Here is a 19,527-nt window from a genome sequence, read left to right on the forward strand (position 1 = left end):
GTGTGTTACGTGTGTGAGTGAGTGGAGCGGGACACAGACAGCAACACAATAAATCTGTATGTGTGTAGGGGCGGGGCGCTGTGTGACTAGCCTATCACAGAACGCAGACACAGTCAGCTACCCAATGAGGATTTTTATTCAATCCGAGCACAGATATTGACTCGTATTACTCGTATCGTATAATACTCGTACTCGGCAAAAGTGCTTTATCCGTACCGGATACTCGTTTCAGCCGAGTATCCGGCTCAACTCTAGTTTTAAGCTTGATATTGGCAAGACTCATAAGGATACAACCTGCCTCCAATGAAAAGAGCATCACACCCACACACTTCATTTCATCGACTAACATGTAGGCTATTATTAATGGAAATGAAGGAGAGACACAACAACATCCTATGATCTATATAGCAGTATACTGTATGAGTATGGTACACTGTTATACAAATGACAAAATGTGGCACTGGTTAAGTTGGCATTCAGCTAATCTTTTTTGTTTTTGACAAGACATCCAGTTGTTGTCCACAGTGCTGCAGTGGGATTGAAGCCTTTTTATTTGACAGCAATATTCCCTGTTTAGATGGCTTCTCTCATCATCTAATTAAAAACAGAGAAAGGCTTTGTTGATAAAGCATAAACATTTAATTGATGGAGACTGACTTTTATTGTCCCTGAGAAATTATGCTAAAAAGTAATTACACAATACATTACCATTTTTATTCATCTCTAGGAGGTCAAACAAACCTGCGATAGTGACACTTTAATTTCAATGTATAACTGGAAATCCACAGAGGTGAAACATGATTAGTAATGTAGCTAAGAACAATTTTCATTATGGTGTCATTAAATTTAAAATACAGAAAAACAAAACAAAAAAACAAAAAAATAAACATAAAATGAGTTTTTACATAAATGACCCGTGTGTTGTGTGACAGAACAATGTACAGTTTGTTCACTAGGGGTGGAGGGAAGCTGTCAAATTTTGCAACCACCTCATGAGGAATTATACCAAGAATCCAGTCAGGAATTTGTTTAAAATCCTGACCAACTGAGAGGGCTCAGCGTCACACATTTAATGCCTGATTTTTTACAGATTCTCTCACTGACCATCCATCCATTCATCATTATACTGTATGTGTATACCCCACGTACACCCTAGTCCCGCCTTCAGTCTATCACAGAGCTGTCATTAACCTGCTAAAACTCACATTTTGTCCTGATTCCAATAGCGCGCGCACACACACACACACACACACACACACACACACACACACACACACACACATACACAATACGAGAATGTCCCTGGTAATCTCCCCTACTTTGAGTTACCAGTGCAGGCTGAACATGAGCTTGAAAATCATCAGTCACAACCAAACTGTGGTATAATGGTGGTGCTTCATGTATTATTTATTATACTTAGTCGTATTTTACTTAGTTGTAATGTAATGGATTTTTGCTTTCCAATTCAGAAATTTAAATAGAATCAAAACCGAAATGGCAATTCAGGCTGGAAAACCAACATCTTTTTATAATCTTAGGTAACTGAATTTGGAAAATGCAATCATCCAAAAAACACCTTATTATATCTTTAGTAAAGTAGCTTTAATGACATATTGCTAAAGTAGGTGCTAGAATGATTGTACTCATATTTGATATTAAACATTAAACCTCATTGTTGTTACAACAGTATTTCTTTTGGTGACATTTTGAAGGAGCTGGCTTGGCATTGGCAGATGACACAAGGACATTCGTTTTCTACCTGAATGTATCCTTGGCTTGAGAATTTAATCTCCTGCTGCTTTGTTTGCATAATGTTTTTTTTCACTCCAGATCCTTGGGTGCCACCCACACACACTGCATTTCTATCTCCCCTCACTCTCTTTCTGTTCTTCCTCTTCCCTCTCCCTTGCCCGACAAATGGTCTTACACCTACGCAAAAAAAACGTGAGCACACCCGGACATCACACACATGCAGAGACATACACGCAGGTTTTAACCAACCATCTGCGGCAGATATGCTCATCATTTTGCCCTCAAATATAACTAATGACTTCCTGCATCAGATCTCAGTAGACCGAGAGGAACTGCTATCATTACTCCTCCCTGCAATATCCAGCACCAAAACCAGACGAGAGATCAATGATTTGTCAGAGTGTCAGTGTTTTGGTGGCCTGGGGCCGATTCACAAACACAAAGCACACAGCCAGAAGAAGGGAACTCCAAGTTTGGAGTGATGGTGTAGCATGGATCTAATCACACACAAGCAGCCTCAGCTGAACACATGCTCCAGCTACCCTCTCCCCTATTGTCTGCAGCAATATGGGGGAAAAAAGACATTTGAAACCTGCATTATGAGTGCATGTGAGTGCTACATGATGTAAGTGCTGCTGCTGCATCATACAATATATGGCCAAAAGTATATTGACACATCTTTTGGTTTGGGACTGTTTTTCATAGTTTGAGCTAGGGCTGGGCCCTATAGCGGGACTTTGTACCTTGAAAAATCTCCAGTAAAGGCTTCTAAACCAAATATTACACAACCGGACATGTCCCAGCAGTAAAGTGACCGGAATTTGGGGAGAAATGACCAGTATTGGCCAAGATTACAGCTATGTTGCATTAGCATGTAGCTACTTAATAGTTAGCAGTATGCTATCGTTATATTGTAGTGGAACGAAGCAGCACTTTATACCGTCAAAAATCGCAAATAAAGGCTTTTAAACCAAATACTACATTTAGGAGTAATGTGACTCAGAATTGAGGAGTATTTAACGACACTGGCAGCCAAGATGACATATTTTACTGCCGTTAGCATGTAGTAAAAAACAAAAACAGTCCTGCCTACTTGGAGCAGACGACCAATCATAGAAGTTCTGGCTTAGAGTTGCGTAAGACTTAGCCGAGAGTAGAAAAAAGTCGAAACCGGAGTGTTCTGAACAGTTGGAAATCTGAACGTTTTAGCTCACAGGGATTTGTCTAAAATATGTTTACGTCATTATTTGAAGTTTTGGCCACGTTTAACATGAAAATCCAACATTATAACATTGTAGATATGACAGAAAACACAGAAAAGCATACTATGTCCCCTTTAAAAAGATATTTATACAATGATTTTTGATAAATAATCATCAGTAATGTGGACATAATGACTAAGTGGGTAAAGGTAAATAATATAACAGCTAGAACAGTCTGGCAAGTTCAGAAAATTACATCACTTTACTGTAATGCAGCCTTTAAAACAAGAAAAAATCTTAAATCTTAACGTTACATTATACAATGATATTTTAGATCATTAGCCATGGTCAATAGTCAATCACATTTTTTAAATAAGATAATCGCATGGGTGTAATGGTCAGGTGCCCACATACTTTTACCATACCTTACCATATCATAAATTACAATACTCTAAATGTAATACCTTTTTATAAATATGTGTAAAGTACTTTTTTTGTAATTTCTTTTTATTGATAGACCCAATACAAATCTTCAAGGACATACATCAAATAAGTAAGAGAAGCTCCAAAAGTAAAAGGACGCTCCATTTGTTAACTTACCAATGATTTGGTGGTTGCTGTTCCATATGGGAACACAAAGCACAGAGCGGATGTGGAAGTCTGAGAACTGGTGTGCCTAAAAAGAGTGGGAGTAGTGTAAAATAAGGATTACCATTCATCTGCATAAGACATTTTCTTGCACTGTTCTCCAAAAGTTTAAGCTTTAAGTATAAATAGGACTGGGTATTGGAACCTCAAAACTTTGATTGTCAACCAAAGGTTTTACCATATGACAAAACAGGCAAAATAATTAATTACAAAAATAATCTGTAGTGTACCCTACTAGTTTACTTGCCTTTTAATCTGCTATTTTCATATTTAAATCGTAATTTTAATGTTTAAATATAGTGTTAGCACTAGTATTGGAAGATTTAAAATGATACCCAGCTCTCTAGTATTAAATGATAGTATCACCACTGGATTATTAAGTATACAGTAAATGCCTCACCTCTAATGGAAGAGGCTACATAGAAGTATAGTAAGAACCCTTGAAAAGTGAGAAGCAGCAAATTGCTGCCTCTATTTATTTCAGTGAGAGCCTTCTGGTAGCTTTTTCGCCCAGCACACACATTTTCCATTTTTCTGTCACTGCTGCTTAAGGTTGACCATGTCAAAGTTTTGCTGCTTGCAGCTGGATGCAGAGCGGACTGCTGTGCTATAGCCGGTGAGAGATTCTGTTTAGATCTATGCAGCATCAGCACCGGCCACAGCGGTTGATGCTTCCTGGTTTGATTGGGCCTTTATCCTACGGAGATCAATTAACAGCTGACAAAATGGAAAAATGGATAGTATGTAAATTCTCACCATGTTGTGCAAATAAAAAAAAAAAAAAAAAAGTATTAAGTCAAAGGCAACTGGACTGGTTTGAAGACATTTCCAAGAGGCTTCAGCAGTTCTACTGACCGTCAGCTATTTTAATCTTCACATCTGGATGAGTCCTTAAGGTCATGTGTGAGTCCGTAAGGTCAAATGACAATCACATGAGATATCAGAGTCCAGAAATTAACGTGTGGATTGTTATGAAACCATCTTGAATGGAATGTTAAGACGGCAACGTAAACTGATAAACAGCTCAGGGATGGATGTTACAGTTTGACATCGATGGTCTCCTTCATTTCTGTTTCAAACCATCTGTCTATTCATCACAATGCGTACTTACAAAGCCATCCTGACATCACTACTAAGACTGTTTCACAGCCATTAATGAATCCCATGTGACCTTATTAACTCACATGTGACATTGACGTGTGGACATCCCATAGAGCATTAAAATGCCTGGGACTTCACACTAGTTTGTGGAAATGAAGAGGCCTCTTGGATGAACGGTGAAACATCTTCAAAACCAACATTAAATCTAGTTTTGACTTCTAGAAATACTATGACCTGAATGATAATTTTCACAGGAATATTTTTCATAGTGGTTTGTCTGTAATGTTAGTTGAGATCATTTTAACTTGGATGTCAGATTTGAAAGGTATGTTATTGTGCGTTTACCTCAGCATCAAAGCGAGGATCCTGATAGGCATCACTAATGTTCACAGGGAGTCCTGTGGATGCTACCAGCTCTGCGATACTGTTGTTGATGAGCCAGTCTGAGTAAGACGATTTCTCCATACTGTCTTTGAAACTAGGGTCAGAAAATAAGAGGGGAGGATGACAAAAGGAACAGAATAGTACTGGGTCAAATTTGTCCACTTGCCTTTTCTCAGCAGAGGTTTCATTCTAAAAACACACTCCTTTAGTTGATAACTTTGTTATCATAAAAATGAAAAATATATTTTTTTATTGTATTCAAGTAAAAAAAGATTATATTCTCTTTCACACGTGAACTGCAAGCTTGCAATAGGCCATTCTTATTTCTCCTTGTGGACCCTCTTTTACGTTGACTTGCATTTAATGAAATTCTCATACAGTAGATATTAGTAAGCTTCTCCTGCAGCTTATAAAGTAATGAAAAGTTAAGTGTGTGATTGTCTTCCTTATTGCCAAACGCCCCCACACTCTGCCACAGAAACACCTGAATCCCTGCTCAGACTACCCATTCACATTTACTGCAGTGGGCCGTCGCTGACTTTTTATCTTCAAACGCAACAAGGTAAATGTTCAGTGTGGCTCATTTTGTCTTTCTAGACTAGAATAAAGATGGAGATACACTGATGTCAGATCTTTTGAATCCCTTTGATCTAGTGATACAGTTGTGTGTGCAGCAGGGAATAAACCTCATGGGTGTGATGGCGAGATGCCGTACCTACTTTTTCTTTCTTGCTCTTCTCTCTTCCCTGTCTCATGTCTGCCATAGAAACACTAGCAGCACTCGCTCAACATTATGCTCCCTATGGGGGGTGGCTGGGGATTGTAAGGCACATTAGAAATCCTACAGTATGCTCGCCTTCTCTGACACCAAATTTATTCACTTAATTACACACATATGAATCTTGCACAGCAACCCTTGTTATTCACATGTGAACCTTTAGGAAGACTAGAGTCATCACAGAGATCCTGTACTTTTGTCATTTCAATTTGAAATGTGTAGTTTTATTACTTCAAATCACAAACTGGCTATTTATTTATTAATATATGACACCGGAGACACAAATAAGTAGGGAGTGTATGTTTAGTCATAAAAGACTGAACTGGCCACTCACTTTTTTTGTAATACTGTTGCAGTTATCACTACTGCTTTGAAGTGACCATATCAGTTACGGCAAGTGCAGGACTTGGGGGATAATTTGTCTTCCTTTCAGCATTGGTTTTCATCCATAAACATCCCACACAATATTAAGCCTCTCTTTCTCCACTCAGCCGTCCCTAGCAGTAGAGAGAAGCAGCAAAACCCAATAAAGTAGGGCTCCTAGTATGTCTTTTATTCAGCATCAGCATATTGCTCCCACAGCACTACAGAATATTCAATTTTTATACTTCCTTTATTTTTTGTCAGCTTTACAGATTCAAACAAAGCTCTCTGCAGAATTTGCAGATGACGTGGTGCCAAAGGCAAACAAAAGTTAGTTTAATGTTTACCAATATGTGAAATGTGAAAAAGGAAGACAATGCTATGTTTTTCATTAGGCCGGATGTCATTGAGGAGCAGAGTAGATTTTAACAGTGAAACACCATACATACCTGTTTTCAGTGTCTGCACTACACTTAGGGGACAGTAGCTCAAACGACTTGGTGAACTTCACCACCTGAAAGATTTAAAAGGGAAGAAATCATTCAAGATTCTTTTGAAAAAATGCATGGAGGTACACAGTATTCACTGATAAATCAAGCCAGACAGAGAGAACAGACATGCACATGTACAAATGTATAGACAGACAGACAGACACATACACAGCAGAACAGTAGAGAAAAAAACTGTACCGGTGACTCAATGTCCTCCAGCAACTGAACAGAGCAGCGCTCGCACTTTAGCAATGTCTGGGCACGGTGCATGATCTTCCTGACAATCTTCTCTAGGTCAGTCTGCTCTTCAAACAGGTCATTGACAACCTCCAAGAGTGCCTGTACACCAGCGACAGAAAAAGACACCACTGCCATTATTCCTAACAATCTGAACCACACACTGCTGTAAAATCCACTTTAGAAAAATATGTTTTACCTCATTCAGCTGTAAGAGCACAATTATTATTATTATTATTATTATTATTATTATTATTATTATTGTTGTTGTTGTTGTTGTTGTTGTTATTATTATTATTATCCTTAAACCATAAACCAACATGATCAGTTCCCCCAGTACAAGTAAGTAAGGTCCTTTCTCTAAGGCAGTGTCATCCAATTTCATACACAAGCACATACAAATCATAAGGTATAAAGGGAGCTATCCTGATTTCTCTCCTCCATTCACTGAGCAGTGTAGTCATTATGTTCTCTTCCATCACAGATCAATGTGTGGAATGAATTAGTGCATCTCTTAACATTCCCCAGGAGATTTAGATCATAGACCAGGCCCGAGTCTGGATACAGGCCCATCCCCCACTACAGATCCAGAGAAAATGTCCATGCAGGGCTGCATGCTGCTTTGCAGTGGCAGCAAGTGGGCTGCTGCTGATCAATACAGCGTCGCTGTCAGCATCAATGGGAGGGGTAATGCTGATGGGGGGTTTATTATCCTTACCCGACTCCTGTCATACTCCTTCCTTGAGGCTGCGAAGAGTAGGGCATTGGAGATCGCAATACCACAGAAGGGCAGGTACATCTGCAGCACCTGTGGACATATTTAACAGACTTTTGTCATCACTGAACTGAAAAACAGGGATATTTTATCAAACATGGTCTCTGATGTCACAAAATGACTGCACATAAATAATGGAATCACTTTCAGGATACATAATAAATAGAGTCATTAAGCCACAATAATGACTATTTAATATGTATCCTGAAATCGAACGTCGCACTGCTTTGTAATTGAACTACTTTTTTTTCTCACCGCTGTTGATTCATGAAGAACACCAATACGCAGAATGCAGAGCGGTGGCTGCAACTGCATGCAGTTACAACAGCTGTGACGTGAATACACAGGTTGAATTCAAGTACAATTAGCCTTATCTGAGAGACACTCAACCCCTGTAACATGGAATCAATAGAATTTAGGTTGTGTGCTTCCTTACTCTGCCTCTTTGTTCAGTTATCTATCTTTAGCATCTGGCTGCTGTGTAAACGATACAAGCAGTACAACAAACACACTAATATTTACCAGCCTATAGTGTGACCTGAGGAAAGGGACACTACAACAATGCATGAATGGGAAGTTACTCAGCTGTGGCCGCTGATACAGGGATATCACCTTTTAGAAAACATAATGCATCAGTAACTAATTAGCCATAAATGAACATGTAAAGAACAGAATCCTCTAGCACTGTGTTGATAACTGGGAAGCTTGTGTAGGTAGTCGAGGTCTATGTTCACAACCTTGAGTTAGGGACCTATGGGGAGAGACGTCACATGCAGTTGAATATGCAGGAAAAGAACGGACTAATATTGGCTATTTATTTGTTTGATGTGTGAAGTACAATTGATCCCATGACAAGTTGACAGCTCTAATTGCTGGGGTCATAATAACTGTAAACCTAAAAATGTCATCATAGGATGGAAAAGGCTGAGAAACCCTGTTCTAATTGCTACAATTTCTCTTTACAATCAAACAGATCTCCTGGGTTAGCTACATATCTTTAATTTCTCAGTCTGTTTTTAAATAGTAAGTATGGCCATGTGAATTTATAGAGCATGTTGAATATAGCAATAATGGATTGTTTATACTAAAGAGAGAGTCAAGAGTGAAGAAACATATACATACAATGGTGGAGTGGGAAAGTGTACTGTACTGTACAAACAAGCTTTGTCCCTCTTCTGTTGCACATATGTGTGTATGACTGGTTTTGTTTTGTGTTTTTGTTGTATTTTGGAGGAGCACAATGTGGTCAATTATTGTCTTTTTATGCACACTGATTGTAACCACTGACAGAGTTATAGTATTGTGCTTATAGTAGTTAATGTCATCAAATAAATGAAATCCATCAATACCATGACAAATTGAATTATCCTGTTTAGGCGTGTCGCACTGATGTGCATATTATGATATTCTTTATGCTAAGCGCAAATTGAATCACTAAATAAAAAAATATTCTCATCATAATGTGATATGAAATATTACTCTGTCATGCTAATGAGTACATTGTGTTTGCGCCCTTCATTCAGTCATCATACATAATCAAGCACCTCATGCAATTGTTTTCTGACACGGAAAACAGATGATGCTGAGCAATCAGCTAATACATAATTCTATTTCAGCTGTCCTATGGAATTCTCTAGTAATGATCTTGCAGAAACGCAGTGGCTATCATTAGCCCCGGCAGGAGCAGATTCATTAGCGAGCAGGACTTTGGGGATCTGGCTATGGATCTACAGGCAAACCCAAGAAAAGCACTGCTTTCTCTAATTACATTCTGACAGGCATGCCATTAGACAAGGTTACATTACAAACAAGACGTTTTTGCCTAAAAATCTGTGGACTGACCAGTAAATAGTGGTTTAATAACGAGACTAACTGGCCAAGGGAAATTACACAGCCAACACTTTCTTTCTCCATTCTCCATAACAACTACTAGTTGCTGTGTTCACTTTGCATGTGTGATATGGTGAAGGCATTGTTGTTTTGTCAAGAATTGTACTCAGGAAAAAAAATTAAGCTCTCCATTTTCTCTGATCTCATATGGGGACTCCCTAGTTGTGTCAGCAAAGCACATAGCAGTTTTGCAAATACACTTCTTTTGAAGGTGATATCAAATATGTATACAACAGGAATCACTCCAATAAATTTTACAAAGCAAGTCACTATTATACATCATTATTAGCTACATAAAGTACAGGCCAAAAGTTTGGACACACTTTCTCATTCAATGCGTTTCCTTTTATTTTTTTATGACTATTTACATTGTAGATTCTCACTGAAGGCATCAAAACTATGAATGAACACATATCGAATTATGTACTTAACAAAAAAGTGTGAAATAACTGAAAACATGTCTTATATTTTAGATTCTTCAAAGTAGCCACCCTTTGCTTTTTTATTAATAAGGGAAAAAATTCCACTAATTAACCCTGACAAGGCACACCTGTGAAGTGAAAACCATTTCAGGTGACTACCTAATGAAGCTCATTGAGAGAACACCAAGGGTTTGCAGCGCTATCAAAAAAGCAAAGGGTGGCTAGTTTGAGGAATCTAAAATATAAGACATGTTTTCAGTTATTTCACACTTTTTTGTTAAGTACATAATTCCATATGTGTTCATTCATAGTTTTGATGCCTTCAGTGAGAATCTACAATGTAAATAGTCATGAAAATAAAGGAAATGCATTGAATGAGAAAGTGTGTCCAAACTTTTGGCCTATACTGTAAATAGTTAAATGAATACCATTTCATACAAGACACTTGATTAGGTTTCCTGCCTTTATGCAACCATAAGATTTACAAATTAAAATGTCATACAACCAAATTTAGCAGTTAAAATATACTGCATTGCTTGGCTGTAATTTATGGGCACTAATACAACACAGCTAATAAACATATAATAATATATATAATGGCAGCCGTAACATTAATGAGCAGGTGCTGAGGAGGAGAAGAATGAAGCTTTAAGGCTCTTCATCTTCCTTTGACACTGCAGCCACGTTCTCCTGTGTCCCCGTTCTTCCATTTTGTTTGCTATTTTTTCAAAAATGGATTGGTTACGGTATGATCCTTCTAGTTTTGATTGAAGTATCTCCCCATACGCTAATTAGGTCTACACCTAATCTAACACCTCACTCTCCCTTCATTGACTTGCTCCATCACTGTTCTCCATTTTGTAGGCCTAGTAAAGTTTTTAATTTTACTGTCTTTGTCTAGGGCTAACTCCCGCCGGCGCATAATTGTGACAAATGTCGATGTAGATTGAAGTAAAAGTCGCATCAAATCCACCTTGGTTGTTCACACTGCGGCCGCATTGAAAAAAATCGGACCTGGGTCTGATGGAAGTGGTCTAAATCTGATTTGAAAAAAATCTGATCTGGGCCAGATTTGAGTGTTCACTCTACTTCTGAAGAAGTCTGACCTGGTCACTTGTCCCCCAAAAAATCGGATTTGGGCCACTTTTGCCTGCAGTCTCCTCAGACAAACATTCTTGTCGCTATTTCAAATGCGTGAAACTGGATATATGAAACCACAGTACTACAGAAACTACAGTAACTCTTTTGAGATTTTGTTGTACTTTGTAAACTAGTTTGCACACAAAAGTCAAAATAAATGTGTCCTTTCTTACAGGACAAAAGCATAAAAATAAAGCCTGACATTTTGCGCCTTGTGTCAATTTACAACAAAGTCTGTGCAAATGGGTACATTTTAAATAACAATCCCTTGTTACAAAGCAACACAGAGCAGCATTTAGAGCTAGGAAAGCAGTTTAATTTTAGTAATTGTCTTTATTGTGTGTTAAGACCCGACTTTGTGAAGGTTGATTTAGAGCATCAACAGTACCCGAATAACATCAATGTACTGCCACCATGTTTGGCAATGAGGTTGTTTACACATGCTAATTTTCCTTCTGAAAACATCTGTGTAATCAATTGACATCAATAATAAAGAATTACATAATTAATGAATTTACTAATAAACAGTTCACTGTAGTTTCACTGTGCTTATTGTTATGGAGTTATTTGCATGTTAAAGACCTGGAAATGTAATCAATGAGTGTACCTTTGTATTCCACTCAGAAATTTGAGAATCTTAATCTGGTCTGTGTCAGATATAAAGACAAAGATTTATTTTTCAGCTGTTGTTTTTAAAGGTTTCTGAAAGCTGGCTAAAACAATACTTAAACTGTATGGGAGGTATTAGGTAAGGTATATGTTTTGCACGGTCGTATACAGTTCCTAATCAAATAAGCATTTTGTATAATATTTATGTATGTATATACCTCCTTTGTGGAAACTTAAAGCACAGTTAGCTAATTGACTTGGAACTGCAGCTAACAATTGAAAATGCATAGTTTTATTTTTTTGTTGTTTTTTTATGTTTATTACAAAATAACCTAAATCATCAATTTTCCAAATGTGACCATTTTTGTTTTATCTTGCTATACAGTCATTTGTGAAAAATATTGTTTTTGTTTTGTTTCATTTACATTTTTCAAAGCGTGATTACTTAAATTGCATTGAAGTGAACTAAACTGAAATAAACTGAAGGATTTCCTTGCCGTTGTATTCTTGTTAAGAGTCAAAGTGCTTTGAAAGTCTGTGCATCTTCAAGAAATAGTGACTATCCTTGGAGGCCACAGCAAACTGTAAAATACTAAAATCTTCATTGAGAAATTTTTTTTTTGTTTGTTTAATGGTTACAGACTTTACCCTTTATAATGACCATCACCTTAAGCCCAAACTGGCAGTAATTACTCTGATTTTCTCCAAGAAACTGCTCCGTGGGCAGTGAGCCAAATTCATAGCAGACATTATATTGTATTATATAGAGTATTGGCACAAGTGGTCTTTCATTAGACAGTTAAACTGTTATATACAGTAGGTTGTCTCTTTTGGACACACTTTTATTATATCAAATGACCAAACATTCATGCTATGCTATATGCAGAGAAATAGTTCTAATGAAGGCAACCAATAACCATCATCTGCCAGATCTGTCTGTATCTGCTTTTGTTCTGTTTTGATTCATGTTTTTTTATTCTTGTTTTGAGAGTTATCCAGTCGACTCAGATATTACAATGTGTTGCAGTAGGTGTGGTATCCCCCAAGGTACAGTTTTAGGTCCTCCTATTTTTCACTTTGAAACAAAATGTACTCTTTTTCTTATTTCCAAATTAAACATTACTGTTTGATCGGACATTCAAAAATACAAACAAAACTATGCAGTTAAAATGCTTGCTGGTTGCACACTACAAAATAAATAATCCAAATCATCATAAAAGCACTCCTCTAATTTCTTAAAACAAGACAATATCAAAAGAGTATAACCGACAAGGGGTCAGTATTGAAGTTCAGAATCACTTAGCCAGCATAGAATTCAGTTCAAGCCCTTAATCACCCCTTCTATTCCTCTTTGAGAGGCAGGGCAGCTAGGTCTGCCTTTATTGTTGGGGTCCCCTGCTGTACAGTACATCATCTACATACATGTATTCTTTACCATATCTTGCAAATCCTTGATATTGCAAATGTCGTTTTTAAATTACTCTTGATTTAAGTGGATTTTCCACATTTTGCGGTTATATAAAGAACTATGTAAGAAACCAGTTTGGTATAACGCACTGTTTGAATTTCATTTGATCTGATATCCTGCAGGAACATATTAAAACCATGTGGCTTCAAGCAGAAACTGTGTTCTCTCTTCTTTAGCTGTAGATTTACATTGGGAAATTGTGTGAAAGTAGTTATTACAGTATTGCTTTGAGCCAATTTGACAGAGAGTTTGACAGCCTGAGGAAGCACAGCCTTGAGGTGAGAATGCTATTTGACAATCGACTCACTCAGATGTTAAACTATACTGGCAAACGGAACCTACATGGGGGAACTCGCATCCTATTAACAGAAAATTTATAAAAATGTCTAGCTGAATATTCATGTAAAATGTATAAAAATACATACAAAGTGAATGAAAAGCTAAATCAAGATAACACAAGATGTAGAGATAGGAGGATGAGGTCAGCTTATGCACTTAAATTAAGTCAATAGCTATATTCCTATACAGAAGCTAATGAGACAATGCAATTATACATGGGTTGAACCATTATCCAAGCTCCCCAAAGGACTCCCATCCTGCAGGGTATCAACACAACACAAGGCAGTGTGGGATTTAAAACCATCAGCCATTTACAGCAATGTGTTTAAATATCCTATAAGCTTTCAGTACATAGAGAACGACATTTTATTTTTTTAACAAAAGCAGAGCAGCAGCTGTGCTGTGCAGGAAGCTTACTGTGGGTTTTTTTACACTAGCATTGCATTTCATTACTAATTCAGCTGTAGCCATCAAAAGCATTAGTGTGATGTTAATGCAATGTGAAACAAACTCAAAACATCAGAAAGAAAAAAAGAACACCTAATCTGCATCTATTATGAACAATGGATGTCATTTTGACAGTAGAGCTCCATTTTAGAAAAACATACTATACATAAAAAAATATAGTCTTTTGCAGAGAAACCTAACCCTAAAACAAAAGCACAGCTAGCTTTGTGCTTTCATCTTTCATCTCTTCTCGCCTTTAGGGGCTCACGCTGCAATAAGAGAACAAGTAAGTGTGTTGGCTTGTCACCGCCTTTCTGTTACATCTATTCATGTGTGCTGATGGATTAAACACGTGCTCCTCGTGCCTTTCTGATGATGGTAATAAGTCAAATAAACATTCATTCAGAAACAGAAGATCTATCTGAATTAGTGTGAAATGTAACACCCCCATCTACTGCTTTGACATATCATAATGTATGTGTATACATATGTGTATAACAGTGTCTTTTTTTTTTTAAGATTAATTTTTGGGCATTTTTAGGCCTTTATTGACAGGACAGCTGAAGAAATGAAAGGGGAGAGGGGGAATGATATGCAGCAAAGGGCTGCAGGTCAGAGTCGAACCCGGGCTGCATCGAGGAGTAAACCTCTACATATGGGCGCCTGCTCTACCAACTGAGCTATCCGGGCACCACAGTGTCTTTTTTTTGTTGCAGCTGCCAACTTGACATATCCCTTTACAGACTGGGCTGATTCACAAAGGGGTTAAATACTAAAGTCATCCAAAATTCGTCGGTCCTCTGATCAAAAACAGAATATCTGTGGACAATTCATACCAACATCTCTCCATTTTTTTTTTTTTTTTTTTGGGGCATTTTAGGCCTTTAATTGACAGGACAGCTGAAGACGTGAAAGGGGAGAGAGAGGGGGGAATGACATGCAGCAAAGGGCCGCAGGTCGGAGTCGAACCTGCGGCCGCCGCGTCGAGGAGATATCCTCTATAAATGGGCGCCCGCTCTACCAACTGAGCTATCTGGGCGCCCAAACATCTCTCCATTTTATCCTGTACACACAGGTACACGCATTCACACCTGGAAGACATTCGGTAATTCGGTAGTACAAGTCTGATCTGTTGGCCATTGAGCCGCTCCACTGGACCAATTGAGATACCCTAAACTCTGCCACAAGTCCTATTTTGCTGGTGTTAACTCCAGTCAAAATCACATAAATGGTGAAATCCAAATGGTGACACTAAATGAAAGACTGACACTCTGGCTGTCCCACTAAGCACAAAAGTAAAGCGTAAACCAATTGGAGATTCTGAGCAGCTTATATAAAGTTGTTATTATTGGTGACACTACAACAAGAGCCCTGGCCCTTTGGAAGATACTGCCTCAGGCAAATGTGGTGATGCTGAGAGACAAGCTATGACCTAGCTAGAAACTGAGCACTGAGACTCAGACTCAGGGCAAATATGCTCCACATCAGACTGAGCTGGAGAAATTCTTTAAATAATAAATATTACTTACATTCAGCCTGGACGCAGGAACAAATTGATACAGTATCAGACAACACATATGCAGTTAGTGTTGCTTGTGAAATATTAAGAAATGATGCAAGAGGAACACAGATGTAAAAGCATAGTATGAGCTATATTCAAACTCTGAAGACAATATATGATGTGGATGGCACCCACATCTCCAGTTTGTTCAGCAATTTAAATAAAGTAAAAAGAAAATAGAAAGTCAGTCTGAGGTTCAGGCCACAAAAAGGTTTCTCTAACTGGCAAATCCCCTAACAATTAATGAAATATTCCATAGCATGTTCAATGCTTGCAGGTAACATTGCAAATCATAACATACAAAATATGAGAATAAACACCTTTTTATATTATAAAATCCATATTGTTTATATATATATATATATATATATATATAAACAATATCCAAACTTGTATAACATACAACAAATAGCCCTGCTATACTTGTGTACCATTAACACTACATAACCGTGTTTGCCTAAAAAACTGAGTAACATCCATGTCACAAATGAATAATGCGCCTTTTACTTCAGGCCTATTCCATCCGCCACACTAGAGTTCACTGTGCTGCAATAAGAGTCTGAAGCCATGCTAGCAGCTTGCTAAAGTCAGCATGCCAACATGCTTACAATGACTGTTAACATGCTGATAGTTAGCAGGTAAAGTTTACCATATTCACAGTCTGAGTTTAGTGTGTTAGCATGCTAATATTTGCTAGTTAGGCTGATGGGAACTTAATTAGTTTTGCAGCCTGTATTTGTTCATGAACTAAAATATTGGACAACTTGAAACGTTGACCTCATGATGGTGCTAAAGCAAACGTCAGGGTATCACCAAAGTGATTACATGTCATCCAGTGGGAAAACTTCCGTCTGTACCAAATTTCACTGCAAATCATCCAACAGCTGATGAAACATTTTACTCTGAACAAAGAATGTCAAGCCAGTCAGAGGATCACCGAAGTGGTTAAGATACTGTACATACGTGCGGGAACCATGAAGGTCTGTACTGAATGTTTTGCCAATCAATGAGGTGTATGTGGAGACATTTCACTGGATAACTGTAAACAGACATTTCACATAAACCCAAAAATGTCAGCCTTGTGGTGGCCCTAGAGGAAAAGTCACAGGATCAAGAGTCATAATGATTCACCCTCTGGGTAGCATGTCTTGTCTTGCTCTGTGAACCAACCAACCTTCATTGCTATCCCTAGTATGTGGCTAAGAAGTATGACCAACCTACAATATTGCCACAGAATCATATGGCAATATGGTTATTGGTTTATTCAAACCAATCACTAGTAGGTAAGCATTATAAAGATGTGATTTCAACAGGATATGCAATTGCTGAGCTAAATTACCGAACCAATGTGACTTACTGCCCCTTATAATCATAATTCTATGTACACATACATTCACATATGAACTAAGACTGCCCCAGATATAATTTGTATCTCTTTTGTGCTTGATGAAGTTGTTTGAGTCAGTCTTTTTTTTTTTTTTTAGTAAAGATGGAAGACCTTTTACATGTGCAGAAAACTAAATGACAAAATGTTTATACACAAGGACGGAGATGACATCTTGTAAGTCAAGACAACATATTCAATAAAATCATTCATAATCAAACAAAGAAAAACCAACACAATTATCTTTTCTGCTCATGCCAAGCAAGCAGCAGGATACATATTGTGTTATTATGACAGCATGGTACCTTCACACTCAAAACTATAACAATTAAATTACCTTTTCATCATCTTCAGTGAAGAGTTCTCCACTTGAAGTCTTGTTGATGGCCTGAGCAACTCCAATTATCTCTCCATCACTGTTGCAAATGGGCATGCACAAGAGTGACTTGGTTTTGTACCCTGTCAGCTTGTCAATTTCATCACTGAACCGACGATCCTGCAATCCATAGGGACAGTGCAAAATTAAGACACAATGTAAGCACTTATTGCAAAAAATGCAGTTTCCCCTTTTTCGTTTCAGATGACGGTGCAGGAAACTGTACAACTCATCAGGACTCCATGTCTTATAAACAAAAACGTCTACAATAAAGGCAATATGATAGACAAATGACTGAAGAGGTTGACTTAACTTGACTTGAAGAGGTGGTGCGCAGCTGTTTATGGACATTAAAGCAACATAACTTCATTTTTTAGCCTACTCATTTCTACTGTAAATGTTTGGTTGACCAAGAACAGGTCTTCTACTGACAAACATACACTGGAATCATAAAGCAAATTTCTGTCCTTGTAATATAGTATTCTTACTTTCTTAAAATCAAGGTAGACTAAGTGGTTATTATTGGTTATTGTTTTTGTGAAGCTGCGGTTTGACACAAGCTTTGTCCAGTGGACTGTTGGTGTTGGTTTCAATGCTCTCAGCTCTGTTTGCTTGATGATCAATTAACTGTGGGATAAAGTGACAGACTGAACTTAAATTATCTGTCTGCCTGTCTGAGTCTCTCTCTCTTTCTGTGACTCATGCAAATGCACACACATGCATGCATGCACAAAGAGGAGCAGGCACCTGATAAGCGTCAGAAATGTTCACTGTCTCTCCGTGTTCAGCCACATATCCAATGATTCCTTTCCCCCACGGCACTTGAACTTCATCTGATTTCATTGAGGGTAAAACTGTGGTGCCCGCGTGCACATCAAATAATTTGGACACTAATGTCTTCTTGTTGCCCGTTCCCTCCACTAAAAACAAGGAGCACCGGTCTGCATCGACCATAATACAAACAAACACAAGGATTTTGTAGCTGAGACTCGTTAGATCCAAGTCGTTAGATATATCTTTTACAAGCTCCAGGAAAAACTCTCTTTCGTTGTGTTCTTTGAGATAATATTTAAAATCCACGGCTGTGGACGGGTACTGGGGGATGTTGACTCTGGACTCCAGCAGTGCGCTCAGTATGTGCGCAGTGGTCGGGGGCAGAGAGCTCGCTTTCCTCAGCAGAGCTCTCCTCCTCATGCTCGTTAGGGGCTCCTGGGCCCTGGAATTAACATGTTCGTCGTATGTTCTGTTGACATTGATGACCTTTGATCTGGCGAAAGTTTTGCGCAGCTCCTTCTGCGAGGCTCTTCTTTGTAGACCATCACATTTGCTTGCCCAGCTGTTCTTGCACGCGTTGCTCTTCTCTTCTCCCGGCTCGGCAGGAGCTGCAGCCACCGGACTTTTGCTCGCCTGGTGATTCTTGAGCCATTTCTCCACCATGCTAAAATTCCCCTTTCTGTTCAGGTAGTCCTCGAATAAATCGGGATGCGAGTCCAGAAAACTTTCCACGTCAGAGAACACCATAGTTGGCACTGCCATGTCTGTTCTTCAGATGGTCCTCAGTGAACCAAATCCATGAAGTTGCGCAGAGAAATATCATTTATGGGGCTTTAGAGTTAAAGTAGAGAATCATTTGAACATCATAACTTCCAGGATGCATTATGCTGGAATAACCCCTGAAGCTCTGGCTACATATCCAGTTTCCACTCTGTAAGGGGATGGATGGAGACTCCCTTTGCGCACCAACATATTCCTCCACAGCATCTTCACATCGTTCACTTATTTTAAGAACATTAAAGCAGATCTGAGCAAAGGAAGTTGAGGCTCGCGTTGACTAAATTCACAAGCATTGGAAATCTCATAAAGAGCCACTACCGAACATAACCGTCGAATGGGTCTTCTTGTGTGCAAATGATGCTGGCTGTGGTTGGCTCGGTCCCGCTGACGCTCGATTCGTCACACAGACAGGAGCTCAGGGTTTCTTCAGCAGTCAGCCCTCTGGCTGTTTGAACCTCCTCCTATGATGATGATGATGATGAAGTTGATGATGATGATAATTAGGGTGGATTCATCTATAATCTTCTCAGCATGCATAATATATGATGCATATTGTAAACGTAGTAGGCTAGATATAAAGATGAAAAATTGTGGATTACAGTGGAT

General features: G+C 38.4%; 1 protein-coding gene across 1 annotated transcript in view; it reads right to left on the minus strand.

The window, feature by feature from the left end:
• pde11a (phosphodiesterase 11a) overlaps positions 1-19,285 on the minus strand; it is a 46,325-nt gene extending 27,040 nt beyond the window's left edge. The window contains exons 1-7 of the mRNA XM_039818618.1: positions 18,115-19,285; positions 17,329-17,487; positions 7,675-7,764; positions 6,918-7,058; positions 6,678-6,742; positions 5,049-5,181; positions 3,555-3,630 (exon numbers count right to left, since the gene is read on the minus strand). Coding sequence (XP_039674552.1) covers positions 3,555-3,630; positions 5,049-5,181; positions 6,678-6,742; positions 6,918-7,058; positions 7,675-7,764; positions 17,329-17,487; positions 18,115-18,903 — 1,453 coding nt within the window. The 5' untranslated portion in view covers positions 18,904-19,285. The remainder of the gene's footprint in view (positions 1-3,554; positions 3,631-5,048; positions 5,182-6,677; positions 6,743-6,917; positions 7,059-7,674; positions 7,765-17,328; positions 17,488-18,114) is intronic.
• Positions 19,286-19,527: the final 242 nt, after the last annotated feature.

The sequence above is a fragment of the Perca fluviatilis genome, chromosome 12, assembly GCF_010015445.1.
Source record: "Perca fluviatilis chromosome 12, GENO_Pfluv_1.0, whole genome shotgun sequence".
Taxonomy (NCBI): Eukaryota; Metazoa; Chordata; class Actinopteri; order Perciformes; family Percidae; genus Perca; species Perca fluviatilis.